This window comes from Labrus bergylta, chromosome 12, assembly GCF_963930695.1.
Source record: "Labrus bergylta chromosome 12, fLabBer1.1, whole genome shotgun sequence".
Taxonomy (NCBI): domain Eukaryota; kingdom Metazoa; phylum Chordata; class Actinopteri; order Labriformes; family Labridae; genus Labrus; species Labrus bergylta.
Window position 1 is genome coordinate 16,303,296 of NC_089206.1, and position 21,035 is coordinate 16,324,330.

The 21,035-nt window shown below is 40.9% G+C and overlaps 1 protein-coding gene across 3 annotated transcripts in view; it reads left to right on the plus strand.

Annotated features, from left to right (window-relative positions):
• The window catches only part of arhgef25a (Rho guanine nucleotide exchange factor (GEF) 25a), a 43,764-nt gene that overhangs the window by 19,613 nt on the left and 3,116 nt on the right, over positions 1–21,035 (plus strand). For all 3 annotated transcript variants that reach the window (XM_029277596.2, XM_029277597.2, XM_020635130.3), the window contains 13 exons: positions 9,235–9,542; positions 10,031–10,141; positions 13,468–13,592; positions 14,716–14,782; positions 15,161–15,264; positions 15,463–15,532; positions 17,018–17,107; positions 17,875–17,967; positions 18,449–18,499; positions 18,582–18,659; positions 18,788–18,979; positions 19,205–19,385; positions 20,704–20,933. In XM_029277596.2, coding sequence (XP_029133429.2) covers positions 9,235–9,542; positions 10,031–10,141; positions 13,468–13,592; positions 14,716–14,782; positions 15,161–15,264; positions 15,463–15,532; positions 17,018–17,107; positions 17,875–17,967; positions 18,449–18,499; positions 18,582–18,659; positions 18,788–18,979; positions 19,205–19,385; positions 20,704–20,933 — 1,700 coding nt within the window. The remainder of the gene's footprint in view (positions 1–9,234; positions 9,543–10,030; positions 10,142–13,467; positions 13,593–14,715; positions 14,783–15,160; positions 15,265–15,462; positions 15,533–17,017; positions 17,108–17,874; positions 17,968–18,448; positions 18,500–18,581; positions 18,660–18,787; positions 18,980–19,204; positions 19,386–20,703; positions 20,934–21,035) is intronic.

A 21,035-nucleotide genomic window follows, 5' to 3' on the forward strand; every position in this document is an offset into this window, starting at 1 on the left:
TAACACAACAGTTACTGAAGGTGGCATTGAGGAAAAATCCTTGTGATATGCACATCATGTGGGTGTAGGACAATTCAAAAACAAGAAGAAAAAGACTGTTTGAAATGATTTAATACCTGTTATTGGGTATTGAGCAAGTGTGCAGGCATATCTTCTTTTTCTTGACAAACTATCTATCCATAATCCACAAGGCCATAAATGTTGTTAAATCAAGAAACTCTGCATACAGCCTAGATGTATGTAAGCCTTTTATAAAACTTATTGTGGGTATTCATAAGACACACGATTAATGTCTGTGTGGAAAGCTCTTGATCTCAATTCAGGATTTGGTTTGAAATTGACAAAAGCTGACAGGTACAGATGCTCCTCTTGAATTTGGAATTAGATTTTCAAAGCATCCTTTGCGGGCACAGTATTGTTTTAAAAATAACCAAAAACACGAGAGCTTTAAGTGGTGTGACTGATGCAAATCTATGCTTTGTATTACCCTGTGTATGTGTTCACTCACATGCAGCTGAATATATAAGTGAGTTCCCATGTGTAACATGAGTTTGTGTGCACCCACATGTGTAGGTTGATTTAATGTCTTGCTGCTGGCTAAGCTTCTGTGTGGCTGTCCCTTACTCGCTCTCCTTTAGGGTTTAGTTGCTATGGCAATGAGAGTGAGGGGAAGCTGGGGGGCAATGAAAGGAAGGAGAAAATTTGTCTGGAAAGCCCATCATGTCTGAACCAGAACATATTAAATTATAAAGATCAGAACAAGAGATGTCTGAATTTGGAGATAAGCTTGTATGCTGATGATGTGATTGTATTTGATTACAAATTACATTGTTGTTGATGCAGTTAAACCAAATATAACCTATTTATTTTACAGTAGTTTTGGCTGCTGAGGGTTTAGATAAGTAACCTTGTTGGGTACAAACAGTTTGAAAAAAAAGCCATAAACAAAAACCTGGAGCTGAGACCAGAGCTGGGAGTCAGAGAGGGGTCAGGAGTACACGGTTCCTCATCCTCCACGGCCCAGCAGGACCCACAGCTCCATCTCCAGCTCTCCTTACAGGACTCCTGATTGTGGCACTAACATAGTTGCCTTAAATAATCCCAGTCTCTTTTAATTTGCTATGGGTTCTCTCTTTTTTAGTTTGCGTGTGTTTGTATGTGTGTGTGCATGTGCAGAGATAATCATAGTGATGATCAACAGTACTCACTTTGTGCAACAGTACATGTTTGCTCCCTGTTGCTAAAAGTGTAGTGTTTATCATCACTAAAATAATCTGGGCACACACGAGCACACCTATGCGCACACTAAAACACACACACAAACACACAAACAAATGCAATACTCATACTTAAATAAGTGGCGTGTCACTTTGAGGTCATGTTAGTTCTTTGTTATCCTTCTTTTCTCTACATGATGCTGTCACTATTGGACCCTTGTGTGAAACCTTCTCAACAAGTCCCTTATGATATATAATATAGATTATAATTAGAGCAATTAGTAGGCTATTCATAGCAATCAGAATTTACTCCATCTTTACCAGCTATAAAATGTAAGTAATACATTCCAGTTATACTTGTTTTTTTATATTGTTCTGAAGCTTTCTGCTCTTCCTGACAGGTACTCTAATTTTTGTATTTTTGTATTTTAGTAAAAATAAATTTGAGTTATTTTTTAACTGCTGTCAGGCAGCAAATAAGGCCTGAGTTGATCTGATACCATGTTGTAAAATGATGCATTGTAAATATAAATTGAAGTGATGGAAAAGCATCTATCTTCATAAATTAATTCATCCATGCATGTCTCTGCCACACTGCAGTCAAAGTAAATACTCTTTGCCATGCTTGTTGATGGAGGCACTTAAACTAAATATCAGGTCTTTTCAGCTCTGCTGCTTCTGAGAAAGAGAAAAGGTAGGTCTGGAGTAACAGAAGAATGATCTAATGTCAACATATTCTTTGACATTGTAACACTTCCAGATTCATATTGACATTTCAATGATCACTCTGTTCCTGACCAACAAGACATGACTATGAAAACAAAATGAAGAAAAGATAGCAGGGTATCGTTCCAAATCTGATTCTAATATTCTAATTTCAAACAAGTGTCAGTTTGTATAAAAGAAACAGAAACAGGGAGGTGATAAAAAAATATTTCAAAGATCACACAGTGAGGTGTTAGCTCTCAGAATCAGCTTCTCTGACAAGGACAGATTTTCTGCCCCTCAGGGTCAATAGTGATCAATAGTGATCAATATTATTTACCCAAAGCAAAGCATGGAAATAATGAAGGTTATGCTTGATGATGTCAACAGGTAGACATAATTTCAGTGACTCTGAATGATGTCTGACTGAATGCTGTCAGTGAGTGGTGGTCTTGCATCTTCAGAAACAACAGTAGACCTTTATCTTGAAATGTAACAACAACAAAAAACTGTTCGAATTTAAATACCACAGAAATATAAAATATTCAAAAGTATTTGTTTTTCACTGATTGTCATAGGTTATATCAAAATGATGTATTCAGTTGCATAATTCAATTCAGACCTTCATGGCCATCGTCTGCTTCCGTTGAAGAGGCGTTTTAAAACGTTTAAAATAAAAACCTTGAAATGGACTTTACATTTCAAATGTGAAGTCTCACACTCAGGATGTGAAGTTATAAGCATATACAAAGCAGGAAAGATTGAATGAAAAACTCAATGAATGCATTGTGGGACATGTAGTTTAAATTTTTTTTTTTTTTTAAATTAAGATTTTGAGCCATACGAAAATATCTGTCTCCGGAATACAGTGCAATAAAAAAATCGCTAAATTGTCCTTTTTAAAAATGAAATCAAAATCTAATTTAAATCTTTCCATTTTTCTGTTGATCTCATAGTGCTTTGCTAAAACCTCTTCCCCTAGTTTCATATGTGAGTGTGCCTGCTTCCCTGTAGCTTACATTAAAAGAAATAAAGGCAGATGGTGCCAGGAACTTGGCAAGTCTCTCTCTGAATGGTCTAAGAGGAACGTCTGGAGTTCTTCAGGCACACAGTCACTTTAAACATGTATCCAGTTTCACACTGCCAAGAAAAAAAAAAAAAAACGTGTCTGCAGTGACAAAGCTTCTGTGTACTCACACCAAAGCATCCTTTGTTTTGACCAAGTTAGAGCCAGTTCAAATACAAAGAAGGTGCTCCAGGAAGCAACGAGAGGCACACGTGAGATAAAGGCACAATCCTCACCACTAGAGATGTATTGCTATACTCTTGTTGACCTGGTTTTGACAGTCAAAAGCACGAGTGGTGGTTTGGATCTATCTAGCACTCATGGCGGTTTCATAAGCTCTCATCAGGAGAAGTGTCTGAATCACTCCTCCACATTGTTCCATAGACAATGGGATTAATGCCAGCTTCATCCATTCAGGCCTGTTTTTTTTTTTTCTCTCCGACTACGATGCTTTACGCTGATGAAAAATTTGCCTCGGAGTGCAGCTGATGTAAGGAGACAGACCCTGATGGCTTGTTTGTGTTTGACTGCTCGCATATTTTCTTCTGTCTAGTGCGTGCGTGCGTGTGTGTGTGTGTGTGTGTGTGTGTGTGTGTGTGTGGGTGTGCGCGTGCGTGCGTGTGTGTGTGTGTGTGCGTGTCTGCATAAACTAGGTCAGTAGGAGGACAGGAGGTCTCTGTTCACTTGTCTGTCTTACTGTCGTGTCCCTCCAAAAGTTATGCATGCAAATACCCTGAGATAAGATACACAATGATGACAGCAGTAGAGCTTTTGCATTCATGTCTGCATCCTTATGCATAAGATTAGGAATAAGCGTCGCCCTGCACACATACCCTCAACTACATTTTAAAGGCAGCAGGGGCCTAATCACCTCTCTCTTTTTCTCCTTAACATCTTTTCCTCTCCTTTTGTTCCAAGTCTTACATTCATTCTGTCTGGTGTTTGTACTTAACTTCTATTTACTGTTTAGCTATATCATAAATAATCCCTTCTCTCCTCATAGACACATCCCTCTCTTTCTGCTGTTTATCAAAAAATACATTCTTATTAGAAAATGTCAGAGAATTTCTAAGATTGTGGGTGCAGATTTTAAAAACACATGTTCAAAAATCACCACTGGAGAAGATAAGAGAAGGGCAGAGGTATATACTTTGCCCCTGGAGCCAGTTGGTTTTGCACATCAGGATTTTGATGGTCTCAGCAGCTTTTGGGCAGAGCAGGGCATTGCAAAAGAGGAGCGAGCTGTGTGTTCTGATCCAAGAGCAGGCCTAGCCAAAGTCCAAAAAGCACTGCAGTGCAGAGAGGAGAGGAGAAGATGGCCAATTATAACTGAGGTGACAAGTTGTTAAGGAAAAGAAATCAAGACAAAACAAGAAGGAAAGGAGACTAAATAAAAGGGAAAATATATCAAAGAATAAAAGAAAAAGGAGATATAAGTCAGCAGTTTTAAGGGTCAAAAGTCTACTTTGCATGAAGAATCAAAACTGACACAAGTGTATGAACTGATGTACGAGAGCACACAGTTGAAAGGCCTGTTATATGAATTTGTGAAAGTTCATCAGAGGACAGCTTGAGGGTTTCCGGTCTAATGCTGCAGATACTAAGTGCCTCACTGTCTCACAGGCCGTTCAGTCTGCACATCGGAGCGCAGTGAGTGCACCTTAGGTCCTGCGAGCTGATGGGAAGAGTGTCCATTTCCTCTGAGTGAGTGAAATGTAATATGCAAGTTCAGCTTTGGCTAAAGAGCATAGAGGGTGTGTGTAAGAGAAAGAGAGAGAGAGAGAGAGAGAGAGAGAGAGAGAGAGAGAGAGAGGAGATAAGGATGGTGCTGAGAGTTGTAGTGATGACGCAGGTGGTGTTTAGTGCCATGTGTTGACTGCCACACTCAGCCCCCCCTGGATTATGATCGTTGAGGTGTTGGCGGTGATTGTTTGCTCTAAGAGTCTCTTACACTCATCTGGCCGTCTGCGTCAGACCTGCTACATGTTTTTCGCTATTCCAGATACGACACTGGAAAGCTTGGGTTAGAATAAACAGTCTGCAGTTAAAAATGTGGACAGCCATCCCAAAAACATTAGTAAGTGAAGCCTAAATGGCCTTTATGATCCCGAGAGGCAGCAGGAATGAGAGAGAGAGCTTCTGAGTGGAGTAGCTGTGAACAAGTTTGCTCCATTACAGCCAACAGTTTTAACCTGATCTGTTGGCTCAGCAGTGCTCACTTATCAAGTGATCAATAAACGGAGATAGACTCTTTAATAGGACAAACACAAAGAGGATATCCACCAACAAATGTAAGGGTGCTTGCCACTTATTAGCCTCATTTTCTTAATTCAAACCTACCTTTACCGTCATGTGAATTTGGAATTAAATGTTTTTTCTTTCAAAACAACAAGGGAAGCTTATTTTCCAGAACTACAATTTTATCGATAGTGCAGCACACTACCAATTGCACAAAACTCTTGAAAACCTATTCTGAAACAAAAGCAAACAGCCAAAATTTTCACTCAGATTTTTACCCTGAATCACGAGATCCCTAATACATTTTACAAGTGAAGTCGGGGTAAGCTGATGTGAGAACGCAGAAGGAAATACGGAAGAAAAGTCAGTGCAAGCGGGAGGGGGTCATGACATTTATATCCTGTAATTAGCACATGACAATTGACTGTATGCAAGCTACCCATGCAATTTCCATGAACGTATTGAAATTGCTTTATTATGTTTTCTGTTTTCTCAGTGTGTTCTTACACTCACTTTTGTTTATGTTGTTGTTCTGTCACACTACACAAAACATTGATATAAAGGCAAATATTCTCATTATAGCGTCATATAAATGATAAAATAAACTTAGAAACAGACCCAGGCTTGATGGTGTTGTAGAGGTGAAGAGTGAGGTGAGAGATGTTTATGTGTGTGAATATGGATGTGTTGATGTGTATGTCCAGGTTGTGGTGTGAAAGGCATTTGTTTTTTTCTTTCGCACATTTTTTTATGAGCAGGGGAAATGATGATTCAAATAAGAGAACAAGTGTCAGCTGCAGACCTTTAAAAACAAGACCAGACAGAGCAGCTTGATGTAGTGCTGGAACAAGATGGTAAATCATGTTGTGTGTAGAAATCCCATTATGAATAAATGAACATAAACTGCTTAAATTAGATTTGCCGTTATGCAATAAATATAATCATACTGAACAGTGTGAGTGTGAGAATCATCAAGAGAAAATCTGGAACCACTTTGCTGCAGAAACCGACTTGGCTCTACAGTTGCATAGTACAGCAACTTTTTTGGGCAAGCCTCCCACCCAGGGCCCACAGCCCAGCCCTTCAGACAGCAAGTGGGCGACTGGTGAAACCCAGCATCAACCGATCACTGCAGATCAGATCAGCTTAATGCAGTCCTGCTGCTCTGTGCCTTCAACAGTTAATTATCCTCAGCACATAAACAATACTTAAGCTGCATTAACAAAATCAGCCTGGGCGATCTTTGCTCTGCAGCGCTGTTATGAAGACAAATGTCACCAGGTGCCATTAGCATGCGTCAAGACGGAGCGAGTGTGTGAAGGATTGTTTTATTTCCTCCACTTCCTCTGTGTAGGTGTATAATGTTATCAACTCCTCTCATCTTGAGCAGAGGCATGTTTCTCTGAGGGGAAGCTCATCATCTCCCTTTGTGTTTAACAGTTTCCCTGCTGTTAATGTGAAACAAAAAAAAAAAGCTGTTATAGAAGTGTCTGTAATGGCTGGTATGGTTTCATAAAAAACAGATTAGCTCTCCAGGGTCAAAAAAAAAGAAAAAGGCATATGTTAGGATCTGTAGGGAAGCTGTAGAGTTGCTATAGTGATGAATGCAGACATAACGATCTTCATCATAAAACCAGTAAATTACCCACATGCTGCACATAGTAAATCTGTACTGTGTCTTTCTGACCCTGGGTTTTAAATCATGAAGCAGCACTTAACTGCTTCCAGGCACATAAACACACACAGTGTCAGCCTCTCTTCCCCCAGCCACTGATAAGCTATCTCAGCTGATGTCTGGAGCTGGTTAGAAACGCTGTTACTGCCTGTGTCCCTGAACTGTGACCCCCTAAACCCATGGCCTGTCTGACTTAACCTGAGCAGGCAACTCTGGGAAATACAAACCTCTGGGCTTGGACCTGGTTAGAGGTCAGAAAAGCTGGGGTCGAGGTTATCACATTCGTTCAGCATCATTTTCACTTCCCTTAGAGATTGTGTATGCTTTGCCAAAGGGGTGGCACTATTCTAAAAAATCTGATTGGCCATCCCTTCAAATCAGAGGCGCAACATTTTTACAATCTTTATGTTGACATCAACTATTAGGGCTGCGTTGCGGCAGGCTGCTAGTAGATGTATTTGTTGTTAAAGTGGCACATTCCCTTTGTTATAGTTTGTTTAATTGTGTCTTTTAACACACATCTTTCTTTTGAGTTTTTAAAGAATTAGTTTTAGAAGATCAATATTTTGCAACTCCTTTTAAAATTAAGTCAGTTAAATTGTATACATACATCATACTTCATGTCCCCCACCTACATAAGTCAGTGTTTGGCCACCCAAGTAACAAAAAAGAAGAAGGCTGGACATGCCTCTGACTTTGAAGGATGGCTTTCAGGATTTTTACAGCACCAGCCATAAATTTCAACAGAACTCATACGCTCTCTTCAGTTCAGCAAGGATGTTTCACAATGCTTGATGCTTGATGCTTTCTTTGACATATACAGTGATTGTTTAAAGTTTACGTTCTACAGTCTTTCTTGTGGAGCATGAACATAAATGGCCAAACATGTAGTAAGAGATACTGTAAGAAATGCTGCTTTGATACATACAAGGAGCCTGGCTGTAGCGGCTAGGAGCCACAAACAGTAATTTCCCTCAAAGTTATATGCAATTGAAGACATGTGTTAGCCATTTCTCATACACTGTGACTGTGGTTTGAGCAGTGGAGAGTAAGGGACACATTTACGCCGCTATTTTTCATTGATTGGTACAGTGCCCATATTGCATTTTTGAGGACAAGAAATAGAAATAGTTATGTATTGAAAAGCTCAATGGATACTTAAGGCGTTTTATGATAATGTATTCAGGCTCTGTGTTTAAGGCAGTACACTCACATAATTGTCTAAACATGCCAGTGTGGCTTCTGTAGTCTGGGTCCCTGCGGAGTGAGTGCAGCGATACGATCTTCCTCTGAGGCTTACATAAGTAATTAGGTCAGTGTTGTCTCTTATAAACAAAGGCAAACCCTATTTAAGTGTGCAAACTTTTTTTTAAAGTCAATTTCCTTGGAAGTAAAGTCCTTCAATTTCCTTTAAATTCACCTTGTGTTTGGTGTGAATTAGTAGCTGAATACGATAAAAGCTAAACCATGGTGGAGAATCCAAGCCGGAGACAGTGTTTCTCCATTTGTAAAATAATTGTGATCAAAAGTCAGAGGGTCAGCTCCGGGGCAAGAAGATGAATGGGAGGCCAGAGCGGACAGCTACAGATAAAACACTCCAGACATCGAGCTCAGAGGAAAGCTATCTCAAGACTGAGGAAGGGTGGTGATGGTTGGGTGGATGAGGCAGGATGGGAATTGAGGACCAGACAGAAAAAACAAACAGTCCCCCAGCAAAGGATCTTCCTTTCTACAAAGGATTAAAGTGGATGTCCGGTCCCAGCTCACCCCCACCTCGTAGCCCACTTCCCATGTCCTCCTGACATTTCTGTGCAGCAGGCGGCCTGCAACTGGTCTGGAGCATTTTTTTCTTCTTTTACATTTAAAGCTGACCACCCTAACTTCCTACATCACACTCTGAGCTGTTGATGTGATTGGCTGCGGAGCCAAAATAAAAAAAATCATGATTTCTTTAGTATAAACAGCACATACCATCTTTTATGGTGCAGCTGTGTTTGGAGAACAGGGCTATTTATACAACCACACGCTCGTTTTATAGCTCTTTTGTACCTCTTTTTCCGGGTGTTGACACATGTCTGCCTCAATCACCTTTAACTGACCAACACTGCTGCCCTTATCTAACTGTCAAAGAGGAATTCTGTTGCCTTAACATTTCTTTTTTGATTTTATGCTATTATTTGTCCGTGTTTTACTGGATTCATTCAAAGTGAAGTCTAGCAGAGTCAGGATGTGCTTTGCCCTCTGACTCTTATTTATCTGCACATTATGCAATCATCAGACACTCGATGCTTTAAAAGATAAATGTCTGATCTCTATCTGTTTCCTTCCTTCAGATTCGTACTCTGCAGCAGGCAGCGAGGGCAGCATCTCCACATCCGTGGCATCCCTGCCGCCACAGGCCTCCGGCAGCTCGGCCCCGAGCTCTCCGGGCTCCAGACGCTCTGTGAGCACCCTGAAGAAGTGGCTCACAAACCCTGTGCGCAAACTCAGCGCTGGGGCCACGGCCAAAGGGGAGCGTCAGGTCCGCAAGCTCGATGGAAAGCCTCCTCCTCTTCAGTCACACAGCAACAGCCTGGACCTGGGCACCCCCCCGAGGCCTGATGATACCTTCACCATCCTGCCTGTAACCCACAGAGAACTGGTAAGTTAAAAACTGTTACATATAGCCTCCTTTTACAAGGTCACAGGAACTGATTAAGCAAGACAAAGTATGCGAGATGAACCACCTCTTAAGTAAACTTAACTGGAATAGTTCCCACACTTTCTTATCACAAGGCCGTCTTATAAACTGGTTCTGAGGTAAACATGCAAAGTGTCAGCCTTATATAAACACAAGCCAAAGCCAACATCCTATCTGTAACTTGTTTGTATTAAGAAGCTTTTGAATATTAGCAGAGACACAGGTTTGATGTAGAGTTGCACTAAGTATCATGACAGGTGGAGATGTTATATAAGAGCAGCACTGCTGGCTCAGCCTGCAGGACCTCACGCTGCCTGTGACTCATGTGCTCTCTGTGTCGCTGCCTGTGCGTCTCTGCACGTCTCTCTGTGTCTGCTTGCATGAGCATTGCTACCTTCATTCTCTGTAATGTTTATCCTGTGTTGTTTATATGTGTATGTGTGTTCCAGGAGTGGAAAGATGGTCTGGCGAGCCCCGAGGACCTGTCGCCTGCCACACTGCAGGCTCCTAGCTACATCACCGACTCGCTGATTGGCTGCACGTCACTGCCAGACTCCCAGGTCAGCCTGCAGGATGTACTATAAAACTTAAAAACGTAAAATATCAAACAGGATCAGTGTTTATGAATGAAGTAAAAGTACTGATTTTTGACAGAATGGAGGAAAAACTTCATCTTTGTCTGCATGGCCTTCCAGCAAGAGCCACAAATAACTAATACTACTACTGCTCTACTATCAAGATAGACAAAGCAACACTTTTTTCTTCAACCACACACACCTGACCACAGATGCAAACAAGATACATAGGCACACACATAGACACACATGCAAACACGCACACTTGTAAGGGAGTCTTAATGAATACAAGGCTTTCTCAGAGCAGATCGATGCACCACAGGGCCAGAGGGCAGCGTCTGACAGCGACCTATGTGATGCATGACTCACATTCAAGATGTTCAAAAAAGAACACGCCCGGAGAAAAAAGAGGAAATAGCATGAAAACAGCAGATGTGATGAAAGAGGACTCCACTTGTGTTAATGGACAAAGAACGCTGTGTACAGCACATACGCTTTCATTTTTCCATCAAACACTTGCGAGTTTGAGGGTCCCTCTAGAGAAGCAGAAAATGGGATTCACTTGAGCAGCAGTAATAATGCATGAGTCAGCAATGCCTAAACCTTATCAATATAGAGCCAATCAATGATGATACCCAAGGGTTTGAACTCTTTTGAGAGTCTCCTGGAGTGAAATTGACACCAGAGCACTTAAAAGCCTGATTTCAGTCTCAACAACACATCAGAAGCCATGATTACATCAGAGGGATGACCTCGGTGCTTTGGTATTTTCACTGCCAATCTTGGCAGAGAGAGAGAGAGAGAGCGAGATGGTCAGAGAGGTAGAGAGAGGTAGAAGCAAAGAGATGAAATTATGTAGGTCAGATATCTCAGAGCGGTGGTTCCTGTCTCTGCAGCTTTAAATGCCTCATATCCAGTGGTTAATAGTTGGATGGTGTTTTTTTCTTCTTCTTCTTCACACAGCTGAGTCTAATAAAACAACCCTAGCAGAAAAGTTTTATTTGTGTAGTTTCTTTTTCGGTCAATAGAATAGTTGTTGCGATTGTGTGTGTCAGTAGTTAAACAAGGTGTGGTGTCATAAAAGAAGCTAGAGCAACAGAGCACATACTGTATTAAATTTCCCCCGTGAGGAGCAGCTTGTAAAGTCTTTCATATCACCAACCTATACATAAAACAAATAATTAAGGCGAAGTATTGAAACAGGGGAAGAAACGAGCTGTGCTGTTATTGTGAGATCTCTTAGAAGCAGCCCCTTGCATCAGTGCTGTTAAATTGCAGTTCCGGCACCAGAGACTTCCATGCAGTATCTTTGATTTGTGCTTGCACGTCATGAGGATATATGGTCCCTTTGAATCGTCTGCGCCATCAAACCCAAAATGAGAAAATGGTGATGCAGCATGCTTAAAATGTCAATACTTTTACACAATATGTTTCACTCTTCAGCAAATATTGTTGGCTATGTTGCCTGAACGTTGGCGCTAAAAGATCTGTTTTAAAGCTAGAAGTGTAGTATTTATTTATATGGAAATCCCTGTTGTATCACTCTAATACCTCTGATTTGCTTGATTTTATGCATTCCAGCAGTGAGTGGATTGTTTTACCACCCATAGTTTAAACTATAAATAATAAAAATAATAAATGAGTAGTGAAAACTTCGCTAAAAGCACTTGTTTTCCTTGTGAATAATCTTTCAGATTTAACACAAGCAAATTTGTGCCGTCCCTTTTCTTGAATAATGGAGCTTTTAAAGATGAGACACAAAAAAACCCACATAACCTCATCTTTTACTTAAACTGTTGTCAGTTTTTTTTTTCGAAGAGCCTCTGAGTAGAAAAACAAAACTTTGCAACAGCAGAAGAGAGGAATTTTTCCTGTGGGCTTTGCCACAGCACATCTGGATGTGATCAGGGAGCCAGGGAGACCTGTCAGCCAGGGTCGGCGCTCTCCTAGCGGGGCAATACAAAGCAGAAGGGAGCGAGGGTCCTTATGGAGCCTCACTGTCTCTGCCTACACTCCTGTCTCTCTACTTCCCTTTATCTCGTAGGTGCTTTTCTTTCTCTCTCTCACACACACATCAATGTGACAGAGGAGAAAGCTCAAAGCTTGTAGACGCCAACAAGTTAATCACAGAAATGTCAAGTGAACAAGTGGAACCAGCCCAGAGGAGAAAAGGAGAAAGTTCTGTCTCTTTTTTCCATTTGTTTATGTCTATCTATCCAATCAATCTATTAATGTCGCCATCCTGCTGCCGCCTGCAAGGGGAGACTGAGGGATTAGACATATGTCTTTTGTGTGTTTAAGGTGGGGAGGTCTTGCTTGACTGAGACGAGGGGACACAGGGATTTAGGTGAAGACAGACGTCTGCCTTTATAAGTTTACACAGCCGTGAGCGAGTGAATGGCCTTTAGAGAAAAAGCTGAATATCATGGCTTAAAAATAGATGGAAGTAGTGTGTGAGTAGATACATTTCCACAGAGAGGTGGAAGCTGGTCATTTTTCAATCGTGCAAAGGTGATAAGTGTTCTTATTGTGCAGGAGAAGTAGGTTACACAAACACATGTGTTGTGTGTAGATGTGAGCCATGCATCCATTGAGCTTGGGATGATTTCAATCCTCGCAAGCTTTGTTGCAGTTTGCACAATGACTACATTCGCACCAGGCCCCCTGCAGGAAGTGATATCAATTCCAGGAAAAAGCATGAAAACGAGGTCATGTATGTAACGCATGAACACAATCGATTAGATCAGAGTAACCTTGGCCTTATCCTGCATGCATGTCTATCTGACGTACATGTTGCTGTGAGGTTGAAAATAAAGATTCTTTTGTGATGTATTTACACGTTCTGTTGAACCCTCAGGTGGCAGAACAAGAACATAACATCTATTCATTCGCACATACATCAGAGTTGTACTGACATTGCTAGGGGGCGTGCAGTAATTGCATTGGTCTTCCTCTTCCTCCATCAAGAATCTTTACGCCTTTGTTTGTTGTCTACTGCAGCAGCCAGCCTGTTGCTCCTTTGAACTCTTTGTCTTTATCTTTCAATCTTTCTCTCTCCGTCTATCTGTGGCTGATGTGAACAGCATGGATCATTAATGGTGACTATCTGAATCTCATCTTCTTATCATTCAATCTCTGTTCCTCGAGTCCCTCTGCTCTCCGTGGTCACCTTGGCAACCTGCATCATTATCATCCCTCTCCTGCTCTTTATCTCTCCTTGCTTACTTTTTTTTTTCTGGCATGATCCACAACACTGGCTCAGGGCCTTTGATAAACAATTCTTCTGCCTGTGTGTCTGCCTGCCTCCTCAGGACACTCAGTTCAGCAGCACTCTGCCAGATGACAGCGGCTCCATCTTGATCGACGACAACTCCAGCCAATGGTCGGCCGCGGCTGACACTGAGGAGGAGAGGAGGAGTGCCTTAGAGAAAAGCATGTATGTGTTTAATCAGTGCAAAGATCCACACATCTGCCAATGCAATTCTTCATCATATTCTGTCAATACATGTGTTGAAGCACAAACAACATTATATGAAGCAGAGCTTTAGAATGCAGCTGTCATCAAGGGTTGTTTGATTTCCCCATAAGCTATGAAAAAGTCAAATTTATTACATTTTAGTTTTCCACTGTTCTCTTATACCATCCAAGTTCAGCACATTAGCATGTTAATAACTGGCGTGTCATGGTTCAGAGTCAAGTTTATAAACAGTTTCTGAATCTCAAGGATTATCTCTGAGAGATGCAGAATATGCATATTACCGTCAAACCTGGTATAATAATGATAATAATTAAAAGTATAATTATTATAACAACAATAACCATAATCCTAATAGTATTATTATTATTGTCATTATTGTTGTTGTTATTTTTATTATTATTATAATCGTCATTATTATTGAATCAGAATCCTATTATTGAATGTGAACATGTTGTCAAATCTCAGTTACTATCGTTATGACTGAATCTAAATTATTTTAACCTTAGAAGAATTAGAATTCTTCATTTTTTTATTTTATGCTTGTCAGTGCTTAGTACACTTACACAATAAGACAGATGTTAGATCTTACAATCTCTTTCAGTTGTTATCAGTTATCAGTTATATAATTGTTATGTGACAGAAGTTCCTCGCTCCAGACTTTTGTCCAAAATGAGTCATCTCCACGAGAACAGAGAAAATCCATTGGCTGGTTCAGACTGTAAGATGCGGGTTGGAAAGCCTGTTGAAAGTCAGAGACATTGAATTAAAAAATTTGAAGATTATTTCTTACAACAATAATTGACTCTTTAGACACTGTGAGTTACTCTAATGAATTAGATTTATTTACATGAAAGTGCATCAGATCAACAATGAGTCCTTTTTCCCTCGGACTAGTTCCAAATAATGTATACCTTTCCAGAAAACTTCTTCTTGCAAATCTACAATGTGGTAGCATGTCCTTTCTTGAACAAAAAAGTATCTTGAAAGTTGTAACTGTTCAATAAAGTTTCATAAGGATTTGTGCAAAGTTATTGTAGAGACTTTACTCTAACACTAATCATTGCTCTGTGTATCTTCACAGGTATGTTCTAAAGGAGCTTACAGAGACAGAGAAGCACTATGTGGTAGACCTGGGGCTCATAGTGGAGGTAAACTTCACACACCGCACTGACAGAGACTGTGTGTCATCCACACAGTCTGTCCGACAGAGCTTTAAATCCTCATCATCACTCCTCCACTCTCCTCCTCTTTTCTCTGGTCTGCTGCCTCTTAAGCAGATTTTGTGAATTATTAGTTTAAAGAGTGTTATGTTGCGGGGGGATCTGTCTCCTGAAGCTTTAAATAGCTGCATATATTTTGGTTCAGAGACAAATCTTTCCCGTATGAAAGTTAATAAAAGCGAAACGATAACTTGAGTGTGATTGCTGCTGTGTGTTACAGCAAACACGCTTTATTTACTGGTATAAGAGCGAGCTAAATGTTGTTTTTTTGTGGATGTGAACAGCAGCTCTGTCATTTCATTTCAGGGCTACATGGCCACAATGAACTCCAAAGGAATACCAGAGGACATGAAGGGAAAGGACAAGATTGTTTTTGGAAACATTCACCAAATATTTGACTGGCATAAAGAGTAAGTTCCTGCTTTTAACATACAGTACAAGAGGGAAATTGTGCATTGGCTAGCGTTGCATTCAATGTGAAAGACAAACAGTGATTTGCAGTGTATTTTGAGGCTGAGAGGAGTACAAGGAACAAAAGTTCAGGAGACAAATCTGACCTTCTGTTTTGGTGTATTGTTCGTGTGTGAATGTGTGTTTTCTCTCTGTAGCTACTTCCTGGGAGAGCTGGAGAAGTGTTTGGCAGAGCCCGAGAGGCTGGCTCAGCTCTTCATTAAACATGTGAGTTCGACTATCTTGTAGGCACACACACACTCACACACACACACACACACACTCACACACACACACACGCACGCACACACACACATGCACACACACACACAACTCAGTGGAAGTGTCTTGGTCTGCTTCCTCGTGCTGTTTGGCGTTAGTGTAAATAAAGCTAAGAAAACACGCTGAGCTCCTGTTTATTCTACACCGTACCTCTCTCCTCCTCTCCAGCGTCTCTCCCTCCACTTCCTTGTTACTGATATGTCTGTGTTTTCACAACACACGCACACACACACACACACACACACACACACACACACACACACACACACACAAAGGAACGATACCCTTGGCGATTTCCAGTCTGGGCCGGACTGGTCAGGAAACACTTGGGGAAAAAACAGTTAGAAAAGACAACAAGAATAAGAGGAGCAGTAACAAACGCTCAGCTCAGGCTCTTTGATATGAAGGCTTTTCTCCGGCGACCTACTTCTTACCATATATGCTGGCTAAAGACATGGCTAAAAAACATGCAACATCACTGATAAGTGTATCATGTGAGAGCATGATCAGGTGAAAGGTCACAGTGTGTGAGTTAAATTAGATTTCTGTTTACTGGCTAAGAGGTGGCGCGTGCAGGCAGGACAGACGTGATGTTTTCTTTCTTCCACTTACTTGGCTTTTCTTCTGTCAGTATGAATAAGTTAAAAGTCTAAATATCTCCTTTTATTCATTCCTTCTCTGTAGCTTCTTTAACTATTTAATAACGCTCAGCCAACAGGATAGTCAACATAAAAGGCTGCAGATGGAATAAAGGAACTTGTAACTAAATCTAAGCCCAGTGTCAAACTGTGAAAACAAGCAGACTTGGAACACGGCCCTAATGAAAGGCAGAATCTGCTTTTAACAAGAGCTGTGTCACCGATACGCAACATGTGTGCTCACTTACACACAGGCAACATATAAACAGACCAATACACTCCATGCTCTGTGCACTCTTTTACTTTTCCCATGCAAAAGTCTTGTGCAGGGTTACATGTCGTCCATATTCAGGCGGAGCAGCTTGTCGGTCTCTAGGTTACAGAACCATGCAGACTGTTGCTAGGTGCAGTCGCATATCTGCAGGCTCTAAAAGGCTCTGGTTACTGAGGGTAACGTGGGTAAATTATACATCACCTGAGGCTCATCTACATATAACTCCATTAGAGCTCAGACTCACATATTAGCACTCCCATGCCAATTAGTCACAGAACAGTAGGCGCTAACCAGAAAGCATCAAAGGACACCCACTCCAAGAAAAAAAAAACATGATCAGTATGCACCCACACTGAACATTCATTGTTGTTTTTCTTCACTTGCTTGTGCTTTTCATTCACATGCAATGAAATCAAAGGGTTTTATTTTGTCACAGTGATGCTCATGAGAAAGTCTTTTTGATTTGTTTCAGAGTTCCAACTGAATCATATTTTTAATAGATGTTTGTCTGGTTTGCAGGAGAGGCGTCTGCATATGTATGTTGTATACTGTCAGAACAAGCCCAAGTCGGAGCATATCGTCTCAGAGTACATCGAGACTTATTTTGAGGTAAGTACTGCTTATTTGCATTCTTATTTTATCTTTGTGTATTAAAACCTTTTTGTAGAGTTGTAGTTGTGTAAATGAAAAGTAGTCTCAAATTGTTTTAAACGGCCTCTGAACAGTTTGATACTGTAGGGATGCTTTTGTGATATTGTCCGATCTGAAGAATACCAATATTAGCCTGTCCTTGCCAAAACAAGCACATTCGGAGGACCTTACTAGCATGTCTGTAATTGCCAAAGGATTACATTGTGAATTTCTGGCTGTGGCAATTTGGTGGAGAAAATCAAAACATTTTTGAATCTACGAATTATTTACACACCTAAACACAAGTGTATATAAATAGGGTCAATGACTGAAAAAAACGCCCCATCTTTGTTTATGATGTTTTTTTCAATAGTTTTAAACGATTAGTCAATTCTAGATCCTGATTTTGATTCTTTTTGATTTGAGTGTGCTGATGATTTTGGATCTGCGACCCTTGCATACACATTTTTCACCAGTTAACTCAGGCCTATAGTTAATAAGCCATTTAGTATGCATGAAGGCCTAACTGTGCCTTTACTATACACATACATTATACATGGCCTTGTTGCTGTATTTTTAGCTATACATTATTCAGATCGTTCTTTTTCATTGACAGTAAACACAACACAGATATACAAAGATCAATCGTTTGTTAGATGAGTTTTAGTGGCCTCAGGCCGTTGTGTTTATGCTGTGTCCGTCATGTTAACTGGTTGCCGTGTTGTTATGTCCGTCTCCCCTGACAGGAGTTGCGGCAGCAGCTGGGCCACAGGCTGCAGCTCAATGACCTGCTCATCAAACCCGTCCAGAGGATCATGAAGTACCAGCTGCTGCTCAAGGTGAAAGGCAGCGCACTGCTGAGCTGTTGACACACACCAACACCTTTACACACACATACACACACGCACACGCGCGCACACACACACACACACACACACACACACAGTGGTGTCCACTGTGCAGCTGTCTGACACACAGCAGGGTCAGTCACGAGATGGTAAACATTATGCTCCCACACAAACACACACAGATGACACAGGCTGTATTATAATGTCTGTTCAGTCAACTTTCAAGCCAGAGAGGAAGAGACAAATTACATAATGAGACTCAGGTTTTAAACAATCGCGTCTAATAGTCTTTGAAGAGGATCATAAAATGACATCCCTGGAATAAAACTTGGCCTAAATATAAATCTTTACCCTTTGGCGTTCTAATAAAAGCTGGATTCAGCCCCCTTAAATACTCCTCCAGATGTCTTCACCTTATTCAAAGCAATAAATCTGGAACTCTCTGGTGACCATGCTGTGTTTATTTGAGCAGGACTTCCACAAGTATTACACCAAAGCTGGGATGGACACAGAGGAGTTGGAGGTGGGTGTCCTCGTGCAACATATGAGGATTAATTAAGTTTAGTGCGCTTTTTATAATAACCTCACTTTTTTTTTCAAAACAGAAAGCGGTTGAAGTGATGTGCTTCGTGCCAAAACGTTGCAATGACATGATGAATGTGGGCAGACTACAAGGCTTCGAGGTACGTCTCAGGAATTTAGGTCATCCTTAAAAGTCTTCAAAACATTTCTGATGCCAACTATGCAGCCCATTAAAACCACACCGTAACCACTTCCTCTGCTGTTGTGTTTATCTTCGCTGTCGTACCAGGGGAAGATCACAGCGCAGGGCAAACTGCTCCAACAAGACACGTTCACCGTCACTGAGCAGGACAGCAGCTTTCTGTCCCGAGCCAAGGAGAGGCGGGTCTTCCTATTTGAGCAGCTGGTAATCTTCAGTGAGCCCATCGACAGGAAGAAAGGCTTCTCAATCCCAGGATACATCTTTAAGAACAGCATCAAGGTGGGTGCCCACTGAGGATAAGTCATCTCAGATCAGTGAGACTGAGCGAGTACATTAGAATCTTGTGTTGTGAGGAAAACAACCAATTCAAAGAAAAAAGAACCACACTTACTCTTGCCTAAATCAGCACACATTACATAACCCCACAGCAGGGACGTTTTAGAGGCTTGCATGTGTTAGCAAAGTGAATCCTCACAGATGCTAATCAGATGTGATACGTTCCAGGTGAGCTGCCTGGGGGTGGAGCCTATCGTGGAAGGTGATGATGCCCGCTTTGTGCTGACATCACGCAACCCAGACAGTAGTGTGGTGCGCTTCCAGTTGCTGGCCTCCTCCCCTGAAACCTGCAGGGCCTGGGTCAATGATGTTGTACAGATCTTGGAATCACAGCGCAACTTCCTCAATGGTAAGTCCCTGTTAGGCTCTGAAGACTACTCAACATCCTGAGGATCAATAAACAATGTTTCAGTGTGGCACATTTTCCATTAATGGATTGTGCTTTTAGGGATCATACATAAGCAGCTGGATCAGTGTGAGTCAAGACGTGCTTTGTTTGATGGTACAGTCTGGTCAATGGAAACCCATTTAGTCCAAAAAGAAGCTAAGATTAGAAAGAGAAGTGTCATGTTTGGAATGTTTAATGAGATACTATATGAGAATCATAAAAATAGTGCGTCAAATATTCAGTCAAATATTTCCCCTGGTGGAAAACAGCCTCAGTACTCTTAGACCCTCTTTTAGTAGTCTATGAAAAGTCAAAGGGTATTATACATTTTTTTGTGCGCAAAACTCCCAAACAGAAGCATTTTTTCTCCTCTTCTATTCAAATCATTTATGAGCTACATATAAGATTAGATTAGATTAGACTAGAAAACTCATTTGTCACCTGGTCAGTTCACACACACAACAAACAATATTGACAGTACATCACAGTACACAACAGGTAAATAAATAACAAACACCACTGAAACCATTTGAATAATCATGTACAGCCATGAGTCAGAAACACAACTAAAAATGTTCATTCAAATATTGGACTGCTGCAGGAACAAAGGACCTCCTGAGCCGTTCAGTGGAACATTGTGGCATCACTAATCGCTCACTGAAGGAGCTTCGGAGTCCGTTAAAAACACAAGGAATATAAACTCTTAAAGGAAGGATAATGGAACAATGTACTGTATTGTCTTAATGTTTTTTCTTCTTGCAACTGAAATGCCTCAGATGGGAAAAAACTTTTTTTTTTTAGCTGGATTGCACTTTCTTTGTTCTGTGGAAGCTAACTCTCTGTCAAACAAAACAAACCAGTGTGGAATCAAAAATAAAACATGGTTCTTGCATGAACAATATAGACAATTTAATTAAAGGCTAATTAGACACAATGATGTAGTTGTTAGTAGATATACATGTGTATTAGGTATTTTTTTGTAATTACATCCTGTAAAGTCTGTTGTGAATTTCATTATAAGATTCATAACATTTCTTTCTTTATCGTTATCACTATTAACAAATGTGTCTTTATTATCCTAAATGTCTTTATCATCTTACAGCCTGACATATGAGATTACAGCACAGTGTCAGACTGTGAAAAGCATTTATTAAATATCTGTATATTTCTGATTGACAAATAGGGGGTTTAGTGTTATTCATGTCACTGTTTTGTAGAACATTCAGGATAAAGTGTGGAGCTTTCTAAGAACTGTCTCGTCATCCTCTGTTTGTTTCAGCCTTACAGTCACCTATTGAGTACCAGAGGAGAGAGAGTAAGTCTAACAGCCTGGGCCGCTGCATGAGGCCCCCTCTGTCTGCCGCCAGTGCTCTTCGGCCCCACTCCTCCGCCTCTATTGACCGCCATAAACTTCCCTCCCTTCACTCTCACAACATCTCCTTACCCTCACTCTACCTGCCCAGCCAAGGCCAAAGCCAGGGACCCAGCGAGATGTACTCACTGCGGGATGTAGGTGTCTTTAGTTGTCTCCTTCTTTTTGTCACCCATATGAAATAATAAACTAGCAAATGGTATTTTAAACTGATAGTAAAGGACCAACTTTTGTTCACA